This window comes from Octodon degus, unplaced genomic scaffold, assembly GCF_000260255.1.
Source record: "Octodon degus isolate 3935 unplaced genomic scaffold, OctDeg1.0 scaffold00045, whole genome shotgun sequence".
Lineage (NCBI taxonomy): Eukaryota > Metazoa > Chordata > Mammalia > Rodentia > Octodontidae > Octodon > Octodon degus.
In genome coordinates, this window is record NW_004524621.1 from 4005554 (window position 1) to 4022774 (window position 17221).

The 17221-nt window shown below is 54.3% G+C and overlaps 1 protein-coding gene across 1 annotated transcript in view; it reads left to right on the forward strand.

Annotated features, from left to right (window-relative positions):
- Positions 1-17221, forward strand: part of Prdm15 (PR/SET domain 15) — a 49833-nt gene that overhangs the window by 26574 nt on the left and 6038 nt on the right. The window contains exons 12-22 of the mRNA XM_023716096.1: positions 3407-3574; positions 5476-5570; positions 6544-6675; positions 6782-6916; positions 7237-7400; positions 8039-8118; positions 8332-8451; positions 12703-12834; positions 14988-15071; positions 15279-15454; positions 16760-16840. Coding sequence (XP_023571864.1) covers positions 3407-3574; positions 5476-5570; positions 6544-6675; positions 6782-6916; positions 7237-7400; positions 8039-8118; positions 8332-8451; positions 12703-12834; positions 14988-15071; positions 15279-15454; positions 16760-16840 — 1367 coding nt within the window. The remainder of the gene's footprint in view (positions 1-3406; positions 3575-5475; positions 5571-6543; positions 6676-6781; positions 6917-7236; positions 7401-8038; positions 8119-8331; positions 8452-12702; positions 12835-14987; positions 15072-15278; positions 15455-16759; positions 16841-17221) is intronic.

A 17221-nucleotide genomic window follows, 5' to 3' on the forward strand; every position in this document is an offset into this window, starting at 1 on the left:
GAGAGAGTTCATGACAATGTGCCTTCTACTGTAGTAATTCTTTATAAAACATACTTGCTCACTGTATGTTTTGATGGAATCTCTCATATCAGCAAGGAGGCGTGGTTGGGGAGTCCAGGAGCAGTTGCTGTCTTCCTGGCCAAGGTTTCCTCTGCTATAGGGATGGCCATGCAGTGGAGGCTCAGGTGTTTGGGCGGGTACCAGAGAAGGCAGAGGGCAGGGTCACTGTCACCTTGTATCCTGCCTTTCTGGGTCACCCCTAAACCAGGGGACAGGGTGCACTGTTCATCAGCCATGGGCTGGCCAGGCTGGCCCCTGTACCCACTTGTTCTCAGTGGTCCACGTAGTCTGTACCTCTGTAGTGGAGCACAGAAAGCCTCTGAATGCCCGCTGCTCCGCTTGGGGTGTCGCTGCCCCCCATCTGTTGGGCATCTTCATTCAGCTCCAAAGAGAAACATGGCTTCTATGTTCTGTCTATGCCTGCTGTGCCATGGCAGGGCAGCACTGAGGGGCAGGAAGGAGTTGTGTTTGCTGCTCTGAACCTTCTGCATCAAGAGCAGCAGTGGGCTCAGGAAGTCGCCTGGTGAATCTGAAGGCTGCTGTGCCCTGTGTCCAAGGACCCTCCAGGTTTGCCAGAGACCCAAGGCCTCCACCAAGCAGTCTCTTATGGTGGTGCGGCAGCAGGCTTACAGCCAGAGCCTCCTCCAGCTCTTGTGCTTGATGTTGCCTGCCCCAGTCCTCAAGGTTCTGCCTCCAGGGTCTGCGTTCTCCAGTGTCTGGCTTGAGGCCAGGACATTGTCCTCTCTAATTGGTTCTCCCAACGTGAGTCAGTGGGAGTGGGGTGGGGTACACAGCAGCTGTGGCTTCCCATCAGTGGGACACCGCGTCCACGAGGCTGCTGAGGATGCAGGCAGAGTAGCATGGCGCGTGGCATGGTTCTCTCCTAAGATGCTGGAGGGTCAGCCTGTGAGCCTGGGATGAAGACAGGGCGAGTCCACACAACCTCATGTGTGTGGCACCCGAGTAGTCTCCTCTTGCACTGTTCTGTATGGAGTAGGGGCAACGCATGTCTCCCTCTTGCACACATGGGGAGCTACACATGTAGAGTTGGTGGCTTTTGTCACACACCCTGCTGTGCTGTGACTGATGTCCCTGTCCGGAGCATATGTCCTCTGTGTCCTTGCAGTGATCTCTGTGCCGCCTCTTACCCCAAGAGGGCCCTGGTGAGCAGCAGGGGCTCAAGTCCCACTTTGGGCAAAAGCAGATCCCAGCCTCAGAGCCCGACTCTGGAGTAAGCAGCTCCTCTGGTGCCCTGCGCAGGGCCCAACAAGCACCTGGCACGTCCTCGTTGCTGTGGTTCCTGGGATGTGAGCATGGGCCCCACAGCAGCAGCAGGGACCAGACACCTGCCACATAGGGAGCTGCACTGGAGTCTAGGGCGGATCTACAGTGTCTGGCTTGAGGCCAGGACGCTGTCCTCTCTAACTGGTTCTCCCAACACGAGTTGGGAGACCTTCCAAGGGGGTCTTCTGCACCCCAAGGTGTGTGAGGGCTGGGCTCAGGAGCCCCCTGCTTCAGAAGGCGCTCATCAATGCTGTCGGCACCTGTGGGGGGCCCACCTGTGCTGTCGGCACCTGTGCGGGGCTCACCTATGCTGTTGGCAGAGCCAGTGTGGGTGTCTTGGTGATTTACTGAACAGCAGAGTAAAGGTGTGCTGCTGACATAGCAGCAGGGTAGATATCCTTGGGCCAGACAGGCCCTTTCCTGAGAATTCACGCAGAGGACACATCACAGGGAAAGGCTGCTTCACCAAGGATCGCATTGCTGCATCATCTGCAGTGCCTGACCCATGAGGCTGTGCTCAGTGTGCCCGAAGAGTGTTGCACGCCCCTGAAGTAACAGTGAGTTCGCTTGGCACAGTAGTCACATGTTGCAGCTGTGTCCTGTGTGGTCACGCATCCAGCAGGGCTGAGAGACAGGATGGAGCCATCAGATGTCAGGCTAGATAGGTGCCTAGAGAGGGGTGTGTCCCATGAACAGTATACCAGGCTAGCAGAGGCAAGCAATTTGCACCATAGAGCACTACTCTTCCATAAAGAAGGACATGCCCCAGGCATTTGTAGGGAAGCGGATGCCCGTGAGGCCACAGTGCTGAGTGAAGCAGAAACACAGGATTAAGTAGTGCCTGGTTTCTCTTAGATGAGAAGCCCAAAGTGTAAATAAATGAAAGTGAAAATAAAAGACAGATGGGAGGAAATAGGGGATAGATCTGGTGCAGGTGGGAGGGGACCGAGATGTGGATGGAGGGGAAGGGGGGAGGGAGATGATAAATCAGGGCGCCACGTGATCACACGCAGGGCTCCTCGTGAGGAATGCGGGTGTCGAGCACAGCAAGCGTAGACCCGTAAAATAAAAACTGAAAATGAAAAGAAGGGGTGATGAGTGTCTCACAGGCAGTGTAGCCCCCTGGATACCTCCTTCTGCCAGCCAGCGGTTCAGCTCCAAGCGGAGGTCACACCGGGACCCCTAGGGGTGTGCCTGTGCCCTGTTTACTTTGGGCGCAGCCGCTAGGCATTGTTCTCCCCTGGGTATCTGTCACTGCTTCCTCCCTTGCTTCTGGCTCTGGAGTGGGTTCATGGTGGCCGCATGGCACTTCCTGTGCCCCACGGGGAGCTGAAGTTGCTGCCTTCCTTTGGGGCCATGTGGAGCCCCAGGGTGAGGGCAATGTCCCGAGGCCTTGCTCACCTCAGGTCCTGTCTCATACGGATGTTGCGTGATGCTGGCAGTGTCTGGAGATGCTAGGTGTCACAGCTGGCTGGGGCCGGGCCACACTGTGGGCATCTGGTGGGGGAGGCTGGGCCCTGCCCCACTTGCCAGGGACTGGAGGGGAGATGAGCCAGCAGGGAGGACACAGCTGGGCAGCGCTATCCACCAGCCCTATGTGGGGGTCTGTACACCAGGCACAGGCTTCCTGAGGCTGGGGCCCAGGCCTTATGTGTGTGGAGTGTGTTGTATTTCATGGGTAGGTACTGAGTGTATGTTAGTAATGGGATACTAGGAACACACAGGTTCTGGGTTGCTCTGTCGGCTTTGGGGATGGGGTTTCACTGTGTCACTCAGGTTGCCTTGAAATCACAGTGGTTCTCTGTTGGCATCCCATGAGAGGGATTTGCAGGCATGTAGCACCAACTGGGCTGACACACATGATGTGATGCGAGGAGCTGTGGGACAGGACAGGGTTGGGCAGCAGCCCCACATGGAGGGGATACACTGCAGGCCAGTGGGGTCAGGTTCCAGGCCCAGTGCCCGTTTCTGCTGAGCCCAGGAGCATCAAGGGGTAGGGGGGAGGGCTGGCAGTCGAGGCTGGTGACTGATGGCCCTGTGTGTCTGTTTGCTCCCTGGACAGATGACAAGACGTTCCAATGTGAGATGTGTTTCAGATTCTTCTCCACCAACAGCAACCTCTCCAAGCACAAAAAGAAGCATGGGGACAAGAAGTTCGCCTGCGGGGTCTGCAGCAAGATGTTCTACCGCAAGGATGTCATGCTGGACCACCAGCGGCGCCACCTGGAGGGTGAGCCCCTGCTTACTCAGGGATTGGGGCATGGCAGAGCAGGGACTGAGTGGGAGGTGGGATAGAGGTGGGTGGAAACAGCAGGATGAGTTCAGGACACCAGCTTTTGTAGGAGCAAATGTTACCCTTTCATGAATTTCTTCTGAGGGGCTTTTAATATTGTACAAAAATGCCAAGTAGAGTACACATCTGCTGTCCTAGCACATAAGAGGCTGAGGCAGGAGATCCGATCACTGTAAGTTCAAGCCAGCCTGCACTACATAGCAAGTCCCTGTCTCATAAACAAAAATTATGGAAAAAAAATCCTTTTGTACAGCACAAAGTAGGGAGGCTGAGTATAAAATCACACATGTGGTCAGCTTTCTGCCCAATGTAGGGGACAGTGTCCTGCAGATGCTACTGTGTGGGGTTACCGGCCAGACCCTCTCTGCACATGCTCTGTGCTCCTGGGGCCAGAGGGAGTGCTGTCACCAGGGTTCTTGACATAGGCTCTGTGCAGCCAGGCTGGAGACACACAGGAGATGGCCAGAGTGTCCCCCCACCCCCCATGGGCAGATACAGAGCTGTACAAAGCCCCTGCCAGGAAGAGGCTCAGGCAGGGAGATCTGCACAGTTCCATGTGGATGGTGGAGAGGATTCAGGGTATAGGGCCCTGAGGGATTCTGGGGCAGTGTTTTGGCCTCCTTAGTATCCTGAACTTTCTTCCAGGAACTGCTGTCCTTTGTGGTGGCTGCGGGGCTAAAATACCTTTGGTAACACTTAGAACAATTCACAGAGAATGAGCTTGAGCTTATTAAGAGGAAAGTGAAAGCCAGGCATGGTGTCCCATACCTCTAGGCCCAGCATTCTGGATGCTGAGGCAGGAGGATCACCTTGAGTTTGAGGCCAGCCTGGGTTCCATAGCAAAACCCTGTTTCAAAAACAAAACAAACTAACAAAATAGAACAAAACAAAAAGGAAAAAATGAAAGGTAACGAAGTCATACATAATTTAACTGTATCCATACCCATGCTTGTACACGAGCATGGAGTTATACAAGTATTCACATGTGTGTATGCACACACACCACATACATGTGCCCCCACGTGCACAGACCCACACATGCATATGCCCGCATCCTTACACATGCATGTACACAGGCATCACACCTTGCTTTCTTACTTAGGTCCTTTCCACATGACTCATAGTGCTTTCCCTCGGGATGTCTTTTGGGCAGCCTCGCACCTGAGGTAATGTCCACAGGCAGGCTGTGTCCGCAGCACACAGTGACCTTGGCACTTGGACCTCAGTGCCCAGACCGAGCACTGATTCTCTAAGGTTGGCCAGAGCTTCGTCACATCCCAGGGTCTGGCTGCTCCCCTGGGCCCAGCCTTGAGCAGTGCTCCTGCCTCCTCCTGAACACTGCAGCTTGGCATGGATCACTGTGCCCAGCCAATAGGAGCCTTTTAAAGGCCAATGTCAGTTTTTATCCTATGCCTCAGCAAAATCCCTCCAAACCCAAAGATTTTGTGACCATCTGAGCTTTTATCATGATCCTCCCTGGACAGGTTTAGCTTCCAATACATGAATGGAAATGGGTTTTTTGTTTTGTTTTGTTTTATTCATGAAATGCATGCAAGTAGCCATTAAAGGTATGGCATACTTGGCAGTGAGCTCTGGGATTAATCCAACTCCCTGTCCAGTTGAAGCTCCATGTCACTCTTCCAAACTGAGGCCCTGGGTGCCTGCGTGTGTGCTGGAGCCCACCAGCCCTGTGCAACCCCCTCCTTTGTGCAAGGTGCAGTCACTGCAGAGCCCATGTGCTGAGGGCTACCGCCTGTCCCAAGCTTCTTGGGCAGCCCTGCCTCGGGCCATCTGACTGCTGGCCTTGTGCTCACTGTCTTCTGGGGCTGGGATTCCAGGTGTGCGGCGGGTGAAGAGAGAGGACTTAGAGACCAGCAACGAGAGCCTGGTTCGATACAAGAAGGAGCCCTCAGGGTGCCCGGTGTGTGGAAAGGTAATGCCCTATGAGCAGTCTCCAGTGTGCTGGGAGCTGGGTGGAAAGCATGTCCTTTTCCTGAGTTAAAACTCAGAGCTTCAGCACAGAGCAGCATGGGGAGTGGGAGAGGAGCCGCCAGCACTAATCATCCCAAACTGAGGGGCCCAGCCACGGCTGCCCCATCCTTCAGGGCTCTGCATGGGGGAAGGTGGGCTGCCTGGGAGTGAGCAGGGGAAAGTGGTCTTTCTTTGGCAGCCTCCAGGCCACAGTGCTCAGGCTCTGGGATCCTGCAGGGTCTTGTCCCCTCTGAGGTGGACAGTGTGCACCCCGCACGAGTGGTCGCCCCAGCACACTGGTGGGTGCTGTGCACCCCCATGGGCTGGCAGCTGTGGATGTCCCATCCACTGCCCTTTCCTCCAGCACCTGTGGACTCTTCCCCTTTACATGAAACTTTCTGACTCCTTTGGAAAACCGCACAGCAGCCAGAGCTGGGGTCAACCACCCTCTCCAGTCCAGAAATTCCAGACCAGGAGGGGTGCAGTGTGAGGTGCCCAGAGTGCAGCACACAGTGCAGGGCAACCTTCTCTGGTGTCGGCTTTCAAAAATCACAGGCATCTCTGTGATGCTGGACTGCTTGGTTGGCTCCATGCTAGTGAAAGGTTTAAATGAAGTTGGATGTGGGGTGCATGCCTGGGATCCCAGAGCTCCAAGAGCCCGAGGTAGGAAGATCCCAAGTTTGAGCCCAGCCCGTTCAACTAGCTTAGTGAGACTTACCTCAGAATACAAAAGGGCTGGGGATGTAGCTCAATGCAGAGCCCTGGGTTCAATCCCCAGTACTGCAAAAAACAAAATATATTTCCAAGAGCTAGAGTCTCTGCCAGCTCCTGTTCTCAACAGACTGGGAGGCAGTGCTTTGACATTGGGACCTAAGCAGGTGCCTTGAGTTTCTCTATGGGCTCTGGGCAGCCCTCATGGGGTGTCTCTGACCCAGGTGTTCTCTTGTCGGAGCAACATGAACAAGCACCTGCTCACCCATGGCGACAAGAAGTACACCTGTGAGATCTGCGGACGCAAGTTCTTCCGCGTGGATGTGCTCAGGGATCACATTCACGTGCACTTCAAGGTGTGGCAGTGTGCATGTGGGCCCTGGGGCAGTGTTGGCTTCCGCCCCTGAGCTGGGCCCTGGGGAGCAGAGGGCCACGCTGGAGCCAGGCTGTGACATCCCACAGGACATCGCACTGATGGATGACCACCAGCGTGAGGAGTTCATCGGCAAGATCGGGATCTCGTCAGAGGAAAACGAGGACAACTCGGATGAGAGCGCAGACTCAGAGCCCCATAAGTACAGCTGTAAGAGGTGTCAGGTAGGAGGCCTCCTGTCCTGCCCCCAGGATGGGGAAGGAAGCTCTTGGCTGCCAACTAGGGCACCAACACAGCACCTTTGTGCCAGTGGAGGCCCCCCACCATACATGGAGCCATCCGCGTCCCCTACACCTCATCTGTGTGGGCACACAGGCAATGCTGTGTGCAGTAGGGACTGTCTCCTGTGGTTGGCCATGTTGGAGGGCCACCTGCCCCTCTGCTCCACCAGAGCCCACGCAGAAGGGCCTTGCTGGGGGGCAGCCCTCACCACATGAGTGCCAGGTTCTGGGGCAGCAGTTGTGAGCAGTGCCTGCATCCTCAGCTCACCTTTGGCCGTGGCAAGGAGTACCTGAAGCACATCATGGAGGTGCACAAGGAGAAGGGGTATGGCTGCAGCATCTGCCATCGCCGCTTCGCCCTCAAGGCCACCTACCATGCACACATGGTTATCCACCGTGAGAATCTGCCGGACCCTAACGTGCAGAAGTGAGCTGGGTGGCCTTGGGGGCTTGTGGGGTAACTGGGCACCATCTAGAGCAGTGCCACAGCTTTTCACCTGCCCTTGAGCCAGGGCCATCATGGCCACCTGAGGAAGGCAGGACAGGAACCCAGCCTCCCACCCTGCCAGGCCTATGCCGCCCTGCCATGCACATAGGCCTGCTGTCCCTGGGCAGCTGTGACCAAGCACCAGGCTCAGTGCTCTAACAGCAGTAGTGTAATCCCTCCCTACCTAAGGCCCCAGATCCAGGTGTCGGGGACCGGTCCCTCCCTCCCAAGGGCTCTGTCCTCAGCTCACAGACAGTCTTTCCTGAGTCTGTGTCCAGTCTTCCTTCCAGTGAGGGCACAGCAGGGTGGCTCCAGACCCAGCCTGGTGGTCTCATCCCACCTGCTTCGCCTCTTCCCAATCTCTGTGTCCATCTGTGGCTGTATTCGAGCATGTGGGTTAGGACTGAATCTTGGGGGACCCAGCTCTTTCTGTGAAGGAAGCCAGGCTTCTTGTGTTTTTTGTTGATCGTGGACCCCTTGGTCCCATCTCCTGGGCACTTGGGACAGGGCCCTCAAGGTGGCAGTGGCGGTGGACTGCACTGCAGCCTGGGCTGCCCTGAGCAGATGTATGCTCGCAGGTATATCCACCCCTGTGAGATCTGCGGCCGCATCTTCAACAGCATTGGGAACCTGGAGCGCCACAAGCTCATCCATACTGGTGTGTGTCCCGGCTTCTGGCTCTGGGTGTGGCCAGTACCCTGGCCTCCACCAGCGCCCACTTCCCCCTGCTTTCCAACCCATGTCTTCTAGGCCCATGGGGACCCTCTCCTATGAGCCCAGGATGTCCCAGGGGCAGGGAGGACAGTGGGGGGGGGGCACTTCCCTGCCGACCGTGCAGCGCCAGCATGTGTCTCTGCCTTGGCCCCTGCAGGTGTGAAGAGCCACGCGTGTGAGCAGTGTGGGAAGTCCTTCGCCCGCAAGGACATGCTCAAGGAGCACATGCGCGTGCACGACAACATCCGCGAGTACCTGTGTGCGGAGTGCGGCAAAGGTGGGGACGTCACCATGGCTGGATAGGGCCACAGCAGGGCTGGGTTTGAGTCCCAAGCAGGGACCGTGGTGTTAAGGGCACAGATAGATCATTTGAAAAGTGGGGAAACAATAGGCCCTGTGGTTGCTCAAAAGGTGATAAATTTGAGGTAAAATTGCCCCGCAGTTGATGAGATGCTCCCTGTGCAAGCTAAAGTGTTAAGCCATTCCTGTCACACCCCCTTTACTTTGCGCTTCCTTTCTTGCAGCACTGGGGACTGAACACTGTGACTTTGCCCTGAGCCCCAGCTCCAGCTCCCTTTTACTTTGTTTTGAGACACAAAGTCTCACGAAGTCACTACGCTGCCCAGGCCGGACTGGAACTTATGATCCTCCTGCCTCAGCCTCCCAAGTGCTGGAATTACAGCCATGCGCCACTAAGCCTGGCTTGTATGCTTGTCTGGGAAACCTCCTAAAGCCTCTGGGCAGCAGGTTCCCGCACTCCTCACAACCCCATTTCCTCTGTCAAGGCTAAGGCAGAGCCATCCCCTTCATCACGGAGACAGATGCTTCTCTGCTCTCCCATTAGGCTCTTTGAAGTTTTATACTCTATAAGTAATTTTATTTTTTCTTTCATTTGATTTTTACAAATGGAGAAAAGTATGGAGAAAACTCAGCGGCTGTATCCCAGCCAGCAGACAGCCCCTGTTAGCTCCTGCCAGCATAGTACGGGAGCCAGGCATAGAGGCGCGCATCTGTGATCCCAGCACTTGGGAGGCTGAGGTGGGACAATTGCTGTGAGGTTGAGGCCAGCCTGGGTTACTTAGTGAGTTCAAGGCCAGCCAAGAAAGAAAAAGAAAGAAAGAGAGAAACCCATACATGCGAAGGTGAAAAGGAAGCGCTGTGGCAGTGATTCCCTCGGGCTCTCTGGAGGGCGGCGTGGCTCTGGCCAAGGGCAGCAGAGCTGTCACTGACCAAGCTGCACCCCCCAAAAAGTGAATGTCCTAAAATGTGAGCCAGGCGCCCAGGAATAATCTGCGAGACAGTTGCTCAGCAAGCAAGAGGAAAGCCAGGTGTTCAGAGGGCTAGGAGGCACGTCCTCTCCTGGGTGGGGGATTTTAGCATTAAAGAATGGCACTTTCAGATTTGAGGCATACACTTTTCTGGGCATTTAACAATCTGTAAGATCCTGTTTCCTACAGCTGTTCTTTTGCATTTGATCCCTGGCAGTTCCTAGGAAAATATAACTTCTCCAAGTAAGAATAGCCTCAGAATTATCAAAGGAGTTAAATCTGGGTTAAAATCCCACAAAGAAAACAGGCCAACTTTTTAAGGGAGAATCTACCAAACTTTCAAGTGATAGTTTTCAAGTTTGATACAAAATCTTCCAGAAACAAGTGAGGCTGGGCTGGCGAAATAGCTCAGCGGACTAAGCACCTGCTTAGGCAAGCACAGGGACAGGTTTTGATCCTCAGCACCACGTGCTGCACTGGCCCTGAACAGACGTGCTGAGCCAGCCACCGAGACCAGGGGTGGTGGCACATGCCTGTAATCCCAGAGCTGGGGAGGCGGAAAATAGGAGGATCACTACGAATCCGAGCTGCGTAGTGAGACCCTGCACCAAATATATTAAAATAAATAAATAAAAAAGAAAAAGAGCGAGGCTAAGTTCACCCAGTACTAAAATCAGGCAAGGGAAATATAGGAAGAAAAATGACTAGCCCATGTTATCTGTGAATAAGAGATGTGAAAATCCTGAACAAAACTTATCGAATGCAATCCCAAAGTAAACAAAGCTAATAACATCATGATAAATATAAAAAACAAACAAAATATCACTTCCCAAGTAGCTTATAAATGGGGCACACACTAAATAAACCCCAGACCTGGTGCGATGAGCCTTACCTTTGGTACCCTGTGGCCATTGTATTTATTTTGAAACTGCTCACAGGACTTTTTTGAAAAATGAAAAGAAAAGGGCCGGCTGCGGTGGTACACGCCTGTAGTCCTAGCAGTCTGGGAGACTGAGGCAAGAGAATCACAAGTTTGAGCCCAGCCTGAGACACTTGGTGAGACTTGGTCTCAGAGTTTTAAAGAAGCCCTGGGATGTAGGTCAGTGAAGCAGCCGTGGATTGCAAACCCGGGCTGCTTGTGTCGGGAAGGGACAGGCCTGCTCTCTGGAGGGCCAGAGCCGACAGCTAGAGAGGCAGCGACAAAGCCCCCACAAGTTGGATGGAGCTGGTTGCATGTGGAGCACTCCTAATTTATAAATTCAAAATCAGAAATTCTCCAAAATCAGAAACTTTGAGCCCTAGACTAAAGTTCCAGAATTTTCTGATTTTGAAGCAATTTGCATTTCAGATTTTTCACTTTAGAGGATGCTTAGCCAGTCAAGTCTGGGCAAATATTCCAAAATTTGAAAAACTCCAAAATCTGAAATACTTCCAGCTGCAAGCATCCTTGGTAAGGTGTGCTTATCCCGTCCTTGCGGTGTGATGGCTGGCCTGGTGTGACCTGGCAGCCTTTTTGTGTTAGGTAGCCTTAGACGCCAAATGGTGGGTTGCACGCACACTGGTGCCATGGCCTCAGGACCTCTGCCTGTGTTCCCTCTGCTAGGAATTCCAGTTCCCAAGCTGCCCTGAATCTTACCTCTCCCCTGCCAGATCAGGTTCTTGTGGGAAGGGATCCCAACACGAGCTCTGATGAGCCAGGGTTCCTGACAGCCCCGCCTGCCCATCACCCCTGCCTGGGCCTGGGCCTGCGCCCAGCCTCTTTACTATATCCTCACCTTGAAGGAAGACCTGTGGGGCTCAGGCCCCGGCATGTAGACAGAGCCCAAGTATTTGTTGAATGAACCAATGAAAACCAGGGATGGCCAGGAACTGTGAAAACTATGGGTGTGGGCTCTACACTGATCACATTGATGTCCCTTGCAGAAGAACCAGGAGGACAGTCCCTGAGGATGACATCCCTTAGACACCATCCCAGCGGTGCCCAGGGGCTGGGCAGAGGGGGGTCCTGGGAGCTAGAGCTTGGGAACAGGACAGCATGTGCTGCTGGGGACCCAGAGAGTCCGTGTCTTTTCTGTCCCCAGGTGAGATGGTGTGTGTTTCCCAAATCAGAAGATTTTTGCACTCTTTTTTTTTTTTTTTTTGGTGGAACCAGGAATTGAACTCAGGCCCTTACACTTGCCAGGGAAGTGCTTATTCCACTGAGCTATCTCCCCGGCCCCTGCACCCCTTTTTTTTTGTGATCCTGGAAATTGAGCCCAAGCCCTCTGCCCGGAGCTACATCCTCAACCCTTTTTTATTTTTTTACTTTGAGACAAGGTCTCTTTAAGTGACTAAGTTGCTTAGCCGGGCCTCAAACTCATGTGGTACTGAGGGCCCTCCTGCCTTAGCCTCCCAGTGAGCTGAGACTGCAGGTGTACACCACAGCACACAGCTTGAAAAGTTTTGTAGAAGACACAACAGCTGCCCACAGTGGGCTGTGTCTCTCTGCACTTCTGTGGGTGTCGGGCTCCCTCTTCTGGCTTTGTGAGGAAGTTTCACCTCAGGTCCTGGGCTTCACCTTTCACAATTGTGGGACTCCTACTGAGACCTCCTTTTCCAGGGTGTTGCAGCAGGCTCCGCCCCCTCCTGCTGACTGCTCTCAGGGAGAGGTGGCACCAACCCCTCCTTTGCCTTCTGCCGGGGCCTCAGAGGTCAAAGGTTGGAACAGGACTGTCATCCTGGGTTTGTGAGTCCTGTCTGCTCCTCAGTTCTATCCAAGGTTGTGTAACCCTTCACTTCCCAACTCAGGCCCTGCATAGGGACAGCTCCTTGTCACCTCAGTCCCGGAGGCTCTGGCCTATTTCAGCTCCTTGAGATGGGCAGCCTTAGTCAGGCGTGGTGGCACATGCCTGTCATCCCAGCACTCAGGAGGCTGAGGCAGGAGAATCCCAAGGCAACTTTGAGGCTAGCCTGAGTTACATAGTACAAGCCTCTCTCAAGCAAGCAAAAAAGATAAACAACATTAAGTTATAGCTGACCAGACATCAGTACTGAAGCCACAAATCGCTGGGGTCCTCACTGTGACTGGTGTTTGTCACCCGAGGGGCAGAAACCTGAGTCTACCTGCCGTGTCCCCCAGTCATTAGACTGGGCCGTTGTGTGAGCAGGCAGGAGGGCCCCAGTGCTCCATCCCTCCCCTGCCCCGCCCGCCACTCTAGCGGCCCCCATCTCGGCATGGCTCGTGGTCCTGGGATCCGGGCAGCAACCCCTTCCATCCCCAGGCATGAAGACAAAACATGCGCTGCGCCACCACATGAAGCTGCACAAGGGCATCAAGGAGTACGAGTGCAAGGAGTGCCACCGCAAGTTCGCGCAGAAGGTCAACATGCTCAAACACTACAAGCGGCACACGGGTGAGCGGCCCGCCGGGCTCTGCTCGCGCTGCGACCTGCAGCTCCTGGGGTGGGCATCCTGCGTCTTCTGTCTGTTCACGCCCTTGGCCCGCTTCTGCTGGGTCCCTTGCTTTTTGTTTGTGGTGCCGGGAGTTGAACTCTTGGCCTTGTGCTTGCTAGGCAGGCACTGTGCCGCTGAACTACATCCCTGGGCCTGGGCTTTTTTTTGCTTGTTTCAACCCCTGCATACAGTGCCTGTGAGTCTGCTGTGTGGCGCGGGGGGAACTGCGTCTTTGCTCAGGTGTTTTCCTTTGCGCTGCTGAGGCTTCTGCACTGGGCTGTGTTTTTGGGTCTCGTCTAGAAGGTGATTGCTTGTGTCCGCATCGCTAGGGCCTTTGCCAGGCTGGCTGCTGCTCCAGGGCCTCAGATCGGAGGTCCTCGACCCATTCTGAGCTGACGTTGGCCAGCGTAAGAGGCTGGTGCAGTTCAGCCTGGTGAGGGTCCAGCCTTCCCCTGTATGGCTGGGTCCCTGCCCTGTTCCCGTGGCTTGGGATGTGTCTTTTGTTTCTGGGATCTACATTCTGTGCCTGGGTCTGTGTGCTCCTGGGTTGTGCTGGTTTTTCCACCCTAATACACGTTAAAATCAGGCAGGATTTGGCCTCCCTCTTTGTTCTTCAGCCAAGATTGCTCGGCCTCTTGTGTGTCTTTATGCCATCAAATGAATTCTGGGATTGCTTTTCTGCTTCTGTGGAGAGCGGTATCACTGGTTCATTGAGGTGGGGTCACACTGAATCTGTGAGCTGCCTTAGGTAGTGCAGACCTTTAGCCACGTTGCTTCTCCCAGCCCATGGGCCTGGGTCATCTTCCTATTTGTCATTGTCTTCTCCAGATTCTTGCATCAGCATTTTGATGTCATTTTCATTGTACAAATCTCTGCTCTGTGGTTAAATTTATTCCTCGGTATTTGGTTTAATTTTTTTAAATATATTACAGATAGGATCATTTTCATGCTTTCTCTCTCAGCAAGCTTTTTTCTTTTAATCTTGCTCAGTCATTTGGCTACCCACGGGGACCCTGACCTTGCCATCCTCCTGCCTCAGCCTCCCACAGTGCAAGGATTACAAGTGTGCCCTGTGATGCTAATTTTATAGTTATTTTGTATGTTGATTTCATATCCTGCAACTTTCCTGAATTCCTCAGTTGTTACAGTGCACTGATGGGATCCCTGGGTTTTTTTGAGCCTAGAAACAGGGGTCACATGGCATCCTCTTACTTCTCCTCATACCCCTAGCCCCTCCACCCCTGACTCCAGCACTGAGAGGAGCAGCAGAAGTGAGCACCCTTGTGCTGTCCCAGCTCTTGGAGGAAACCCTGAGCCCTAGCTCCGCATGCCTCAGCCCTTGTCACGTTGAAGAGTCGGCCTGCAGTTTCGCCTCAGGTTTCCCAAGTGCTGTGCCCGTGTGGGTGGAGATGCTGACTCCCACCCCGCCCTCCCTCAGCAGTGGTGATATGTGCCAAGCGGGTCGCATGTGCGGAGCCAGCCCTGTGTCCCCGGCAAAGCCTGACTTTGGCTTGTGACCTTGCTGTGCTGATAGAGACTGAGTCATAGGCAGAGGCATGCAGCGTGGCTGGGGCGCTGCTGTCCCCTGCCACCCCATGTTGGGTCCTGGTCTTCATTCCTTCGTTTCTTAACACCTACCTGAGGTCTTTCATCAGGACTGTATGGGGCATAGACAAACGAACACTCCCAGACATCGTCCTGGGCTCCCCTCACATCATCCTCAGCCTTCTCACACCTCACTCTCAAACAGAAGCAACCTGCAGCGCAGTCAGTTTTCCAAGTCAGCTTTCTGGTTGGGCTGGGGAGGTACCAGTGTTATATATCATCTTCTGGCCAGTTGTTTTCGCCTCGGGGCTGTCCAGCATAATGCACCTTTTCTGTGCAGTGAAATTAAAAGTCATGCCGGGTATGGTGGCATATGCTTGTGGACCCAGCACTTGGGAAGCTGACACAGGAGAGTCTCAGCGAGTTCAAGGTAGTTTTGGCTACACAGTGAGTTCAAGGCCTAAGCTACAGAGTGAGACCCTGTCTCAATGTCTCAAAGACAAATATTATTTTAAAGAAAGGAAAAAAATTAAAAGAGCTTGTGCGACTCAGTGGTCTTTCCTGGCAGGGATTAAGGATTTCATGTGTGAGCTGTGTGGGAAGACTTTCAGTGAGAGGAACACGATGGAGACGCACAAGCTCATCCACACAGGTAGGGTGCATGTGGGAACAAGGCTGCAGACCTCCAGCGCCAGGTGACAGTGCTGGCCTAAGGCTGGAGGCTGCTTGTGGCTCATCCTGGGCTAGGCCTCACCTGGTAGACAGCTGTCCCTGATGAGTGGAGCGGACTCAAAGGTGGGGTCTGAGGCAGGTACCCCATGGTGACCCCGTCTGTCCTTCTGCTGCTTGGGCCCTGCAGTGGGGAAGCAGTGGACGTGTTCTGTATGCGACAAGAAGTACGTGACAGAGTACATGCTGCAAAAGCACGTGCAGCTTACGCATGACAAAGTGGAGGCACAGAGCTGTCAGCTGTGCGGGACCAAGGTTTCCACACGCGCCTCCATGAGCCGGCACATGCGGCGCAAGCACCCTGAGGTGAGCCGGACTTGGGGGACTCTGACATCCTGCTCCCCTGCATACCCGAGCCCTGAGCCAAGACGTGTGGAGAGGCTGAGGCAGGAGGCTCATGAGTTCTAGCCCAGTCTGGCAACTTAGTCACTTAGCGTCAAGATAAGACAAAGGGCTGGGGGCGGGGTATTGCTCATGTGCAGGCCCTGGGTTCAATCCACAATGCTGCAAAAAATTACAAAACTCAAGCACGTCGCTGACGAAATGTGCTTTGAAAAAAGGAGAGGCTTTCTGAGTGTGCAGGGGGCAAAGGAGCCATGAGCACAAGGTGCCAGATCTGCCAGAAGTCACTCTGTGGGTCACGAAAGCAAGCAGAGCAGATGAAAACAGGTGTCTCCTTTACTGTGTCCCAGATGAGTGCACTGCTAGTGTTACTGACTCAGCTGCTTGGGAGAGGCCACAAGGAGCCGTGTGCAGTGGAGCAGAGCTCCCCGGAACCCCCATGGCTTCTGTCTTGGACTTAATGTGCTCAAGGCAGGCCAAGTATAAATCCCTAGCAGCAGTTGCTATTGTCGTTCATATGCCTCACCCCAGGCCACACAGTACACTAGCTTTCCATTTCACTTTTGTTAACTGAGCAAAAATTAGTTGTGGTGGCACATGCCTGTGATCCCAGCACTTGGGAGGCTGAGGCCAAAGGAGCTAAGCTCCAGCCTGGGCTACATATGCGTAGCTGCTGAAGTGAGGGACCCTGAAGACAGATGTTCATAATTCCTTGGGCTTGCCTGGTTGTCCTATGGTGAGTCCCCTCCCCGGCCACTCTCCATAATCCTGTACCTTGGGTGGATGAAGTTGTACCTGGAACATGTACAAAGGGGAGTGGGCATGTGAGTGGCTCTCAGGCAGGACCCTGACCTAGCAGGAGACAACAGTCACAAGATGAGTGTCACATGCCAGGGATAATTCTGTGGCACTGGAGGGAAGGCAGGGGCACAGAGCCAAGCAACTCAGCAGCTGTGTGTGGCCCGCATAGCTAGGGTGGGCAAGGCAGTCGCTGCAGCACAGGGTGCTCTGCTGGTCTCATTACCCAGCCTGAGTTACCTGTCCAGGCCACAGGGGCTGGGATGGCAGAGAAGGATGCTCCTCACCACAAACAGGTGCACTACAGGGATTGGAAAACTGGAAGCCAGAGTGTGGGGTGGAGAGGTGGGGTGCTTGGGTGCCTGTACTACCCACCCTGAGCAGAGGGGTCGCCCACAGCATGCGTACCTCTGTGGGAGTGCCAGTGCCAGTGCAGGTCCCTGTCCTCTCACTGCCCCACTGCTTGTACAGGTGCTTGCTGTGAGGATTGATGACCTGGACCACCTCCCTGAGACGACCACCATCGACGCCTCATCCATCGGCATTGTCCAGGTGAGCATAGTGAATGGCACCAATGAGGAACTCCTGGATGAATCAGGCAGCTGGCAGTCTGCACGCCACCCATCCTGGGCCATCTGAGTGCCCTGGTTCAGGGTCTGTCTCCTTCCCAGGCCTTAAGAACATGCTAGGGCATCTGCCCAGGGCCAGTGAGCTCGAGGTGTTGAGTGCTAATGAATTTCACGGTGGTTTCCACAAAAGCTTAGCATAATTACATGGTACTCAGCTGAGTAAGTTTAGTTGCATCAGATGGACTTAAGTTACAAAGCATTGGGTAGGGCTGGAGAGATGGCTCAGTGGTCTAAAGCACCTACTTAGAACAAGCTTGGCAAGGCATCAGGGACCGCGGTTCAATCCCCCAGCACCACATGCCGG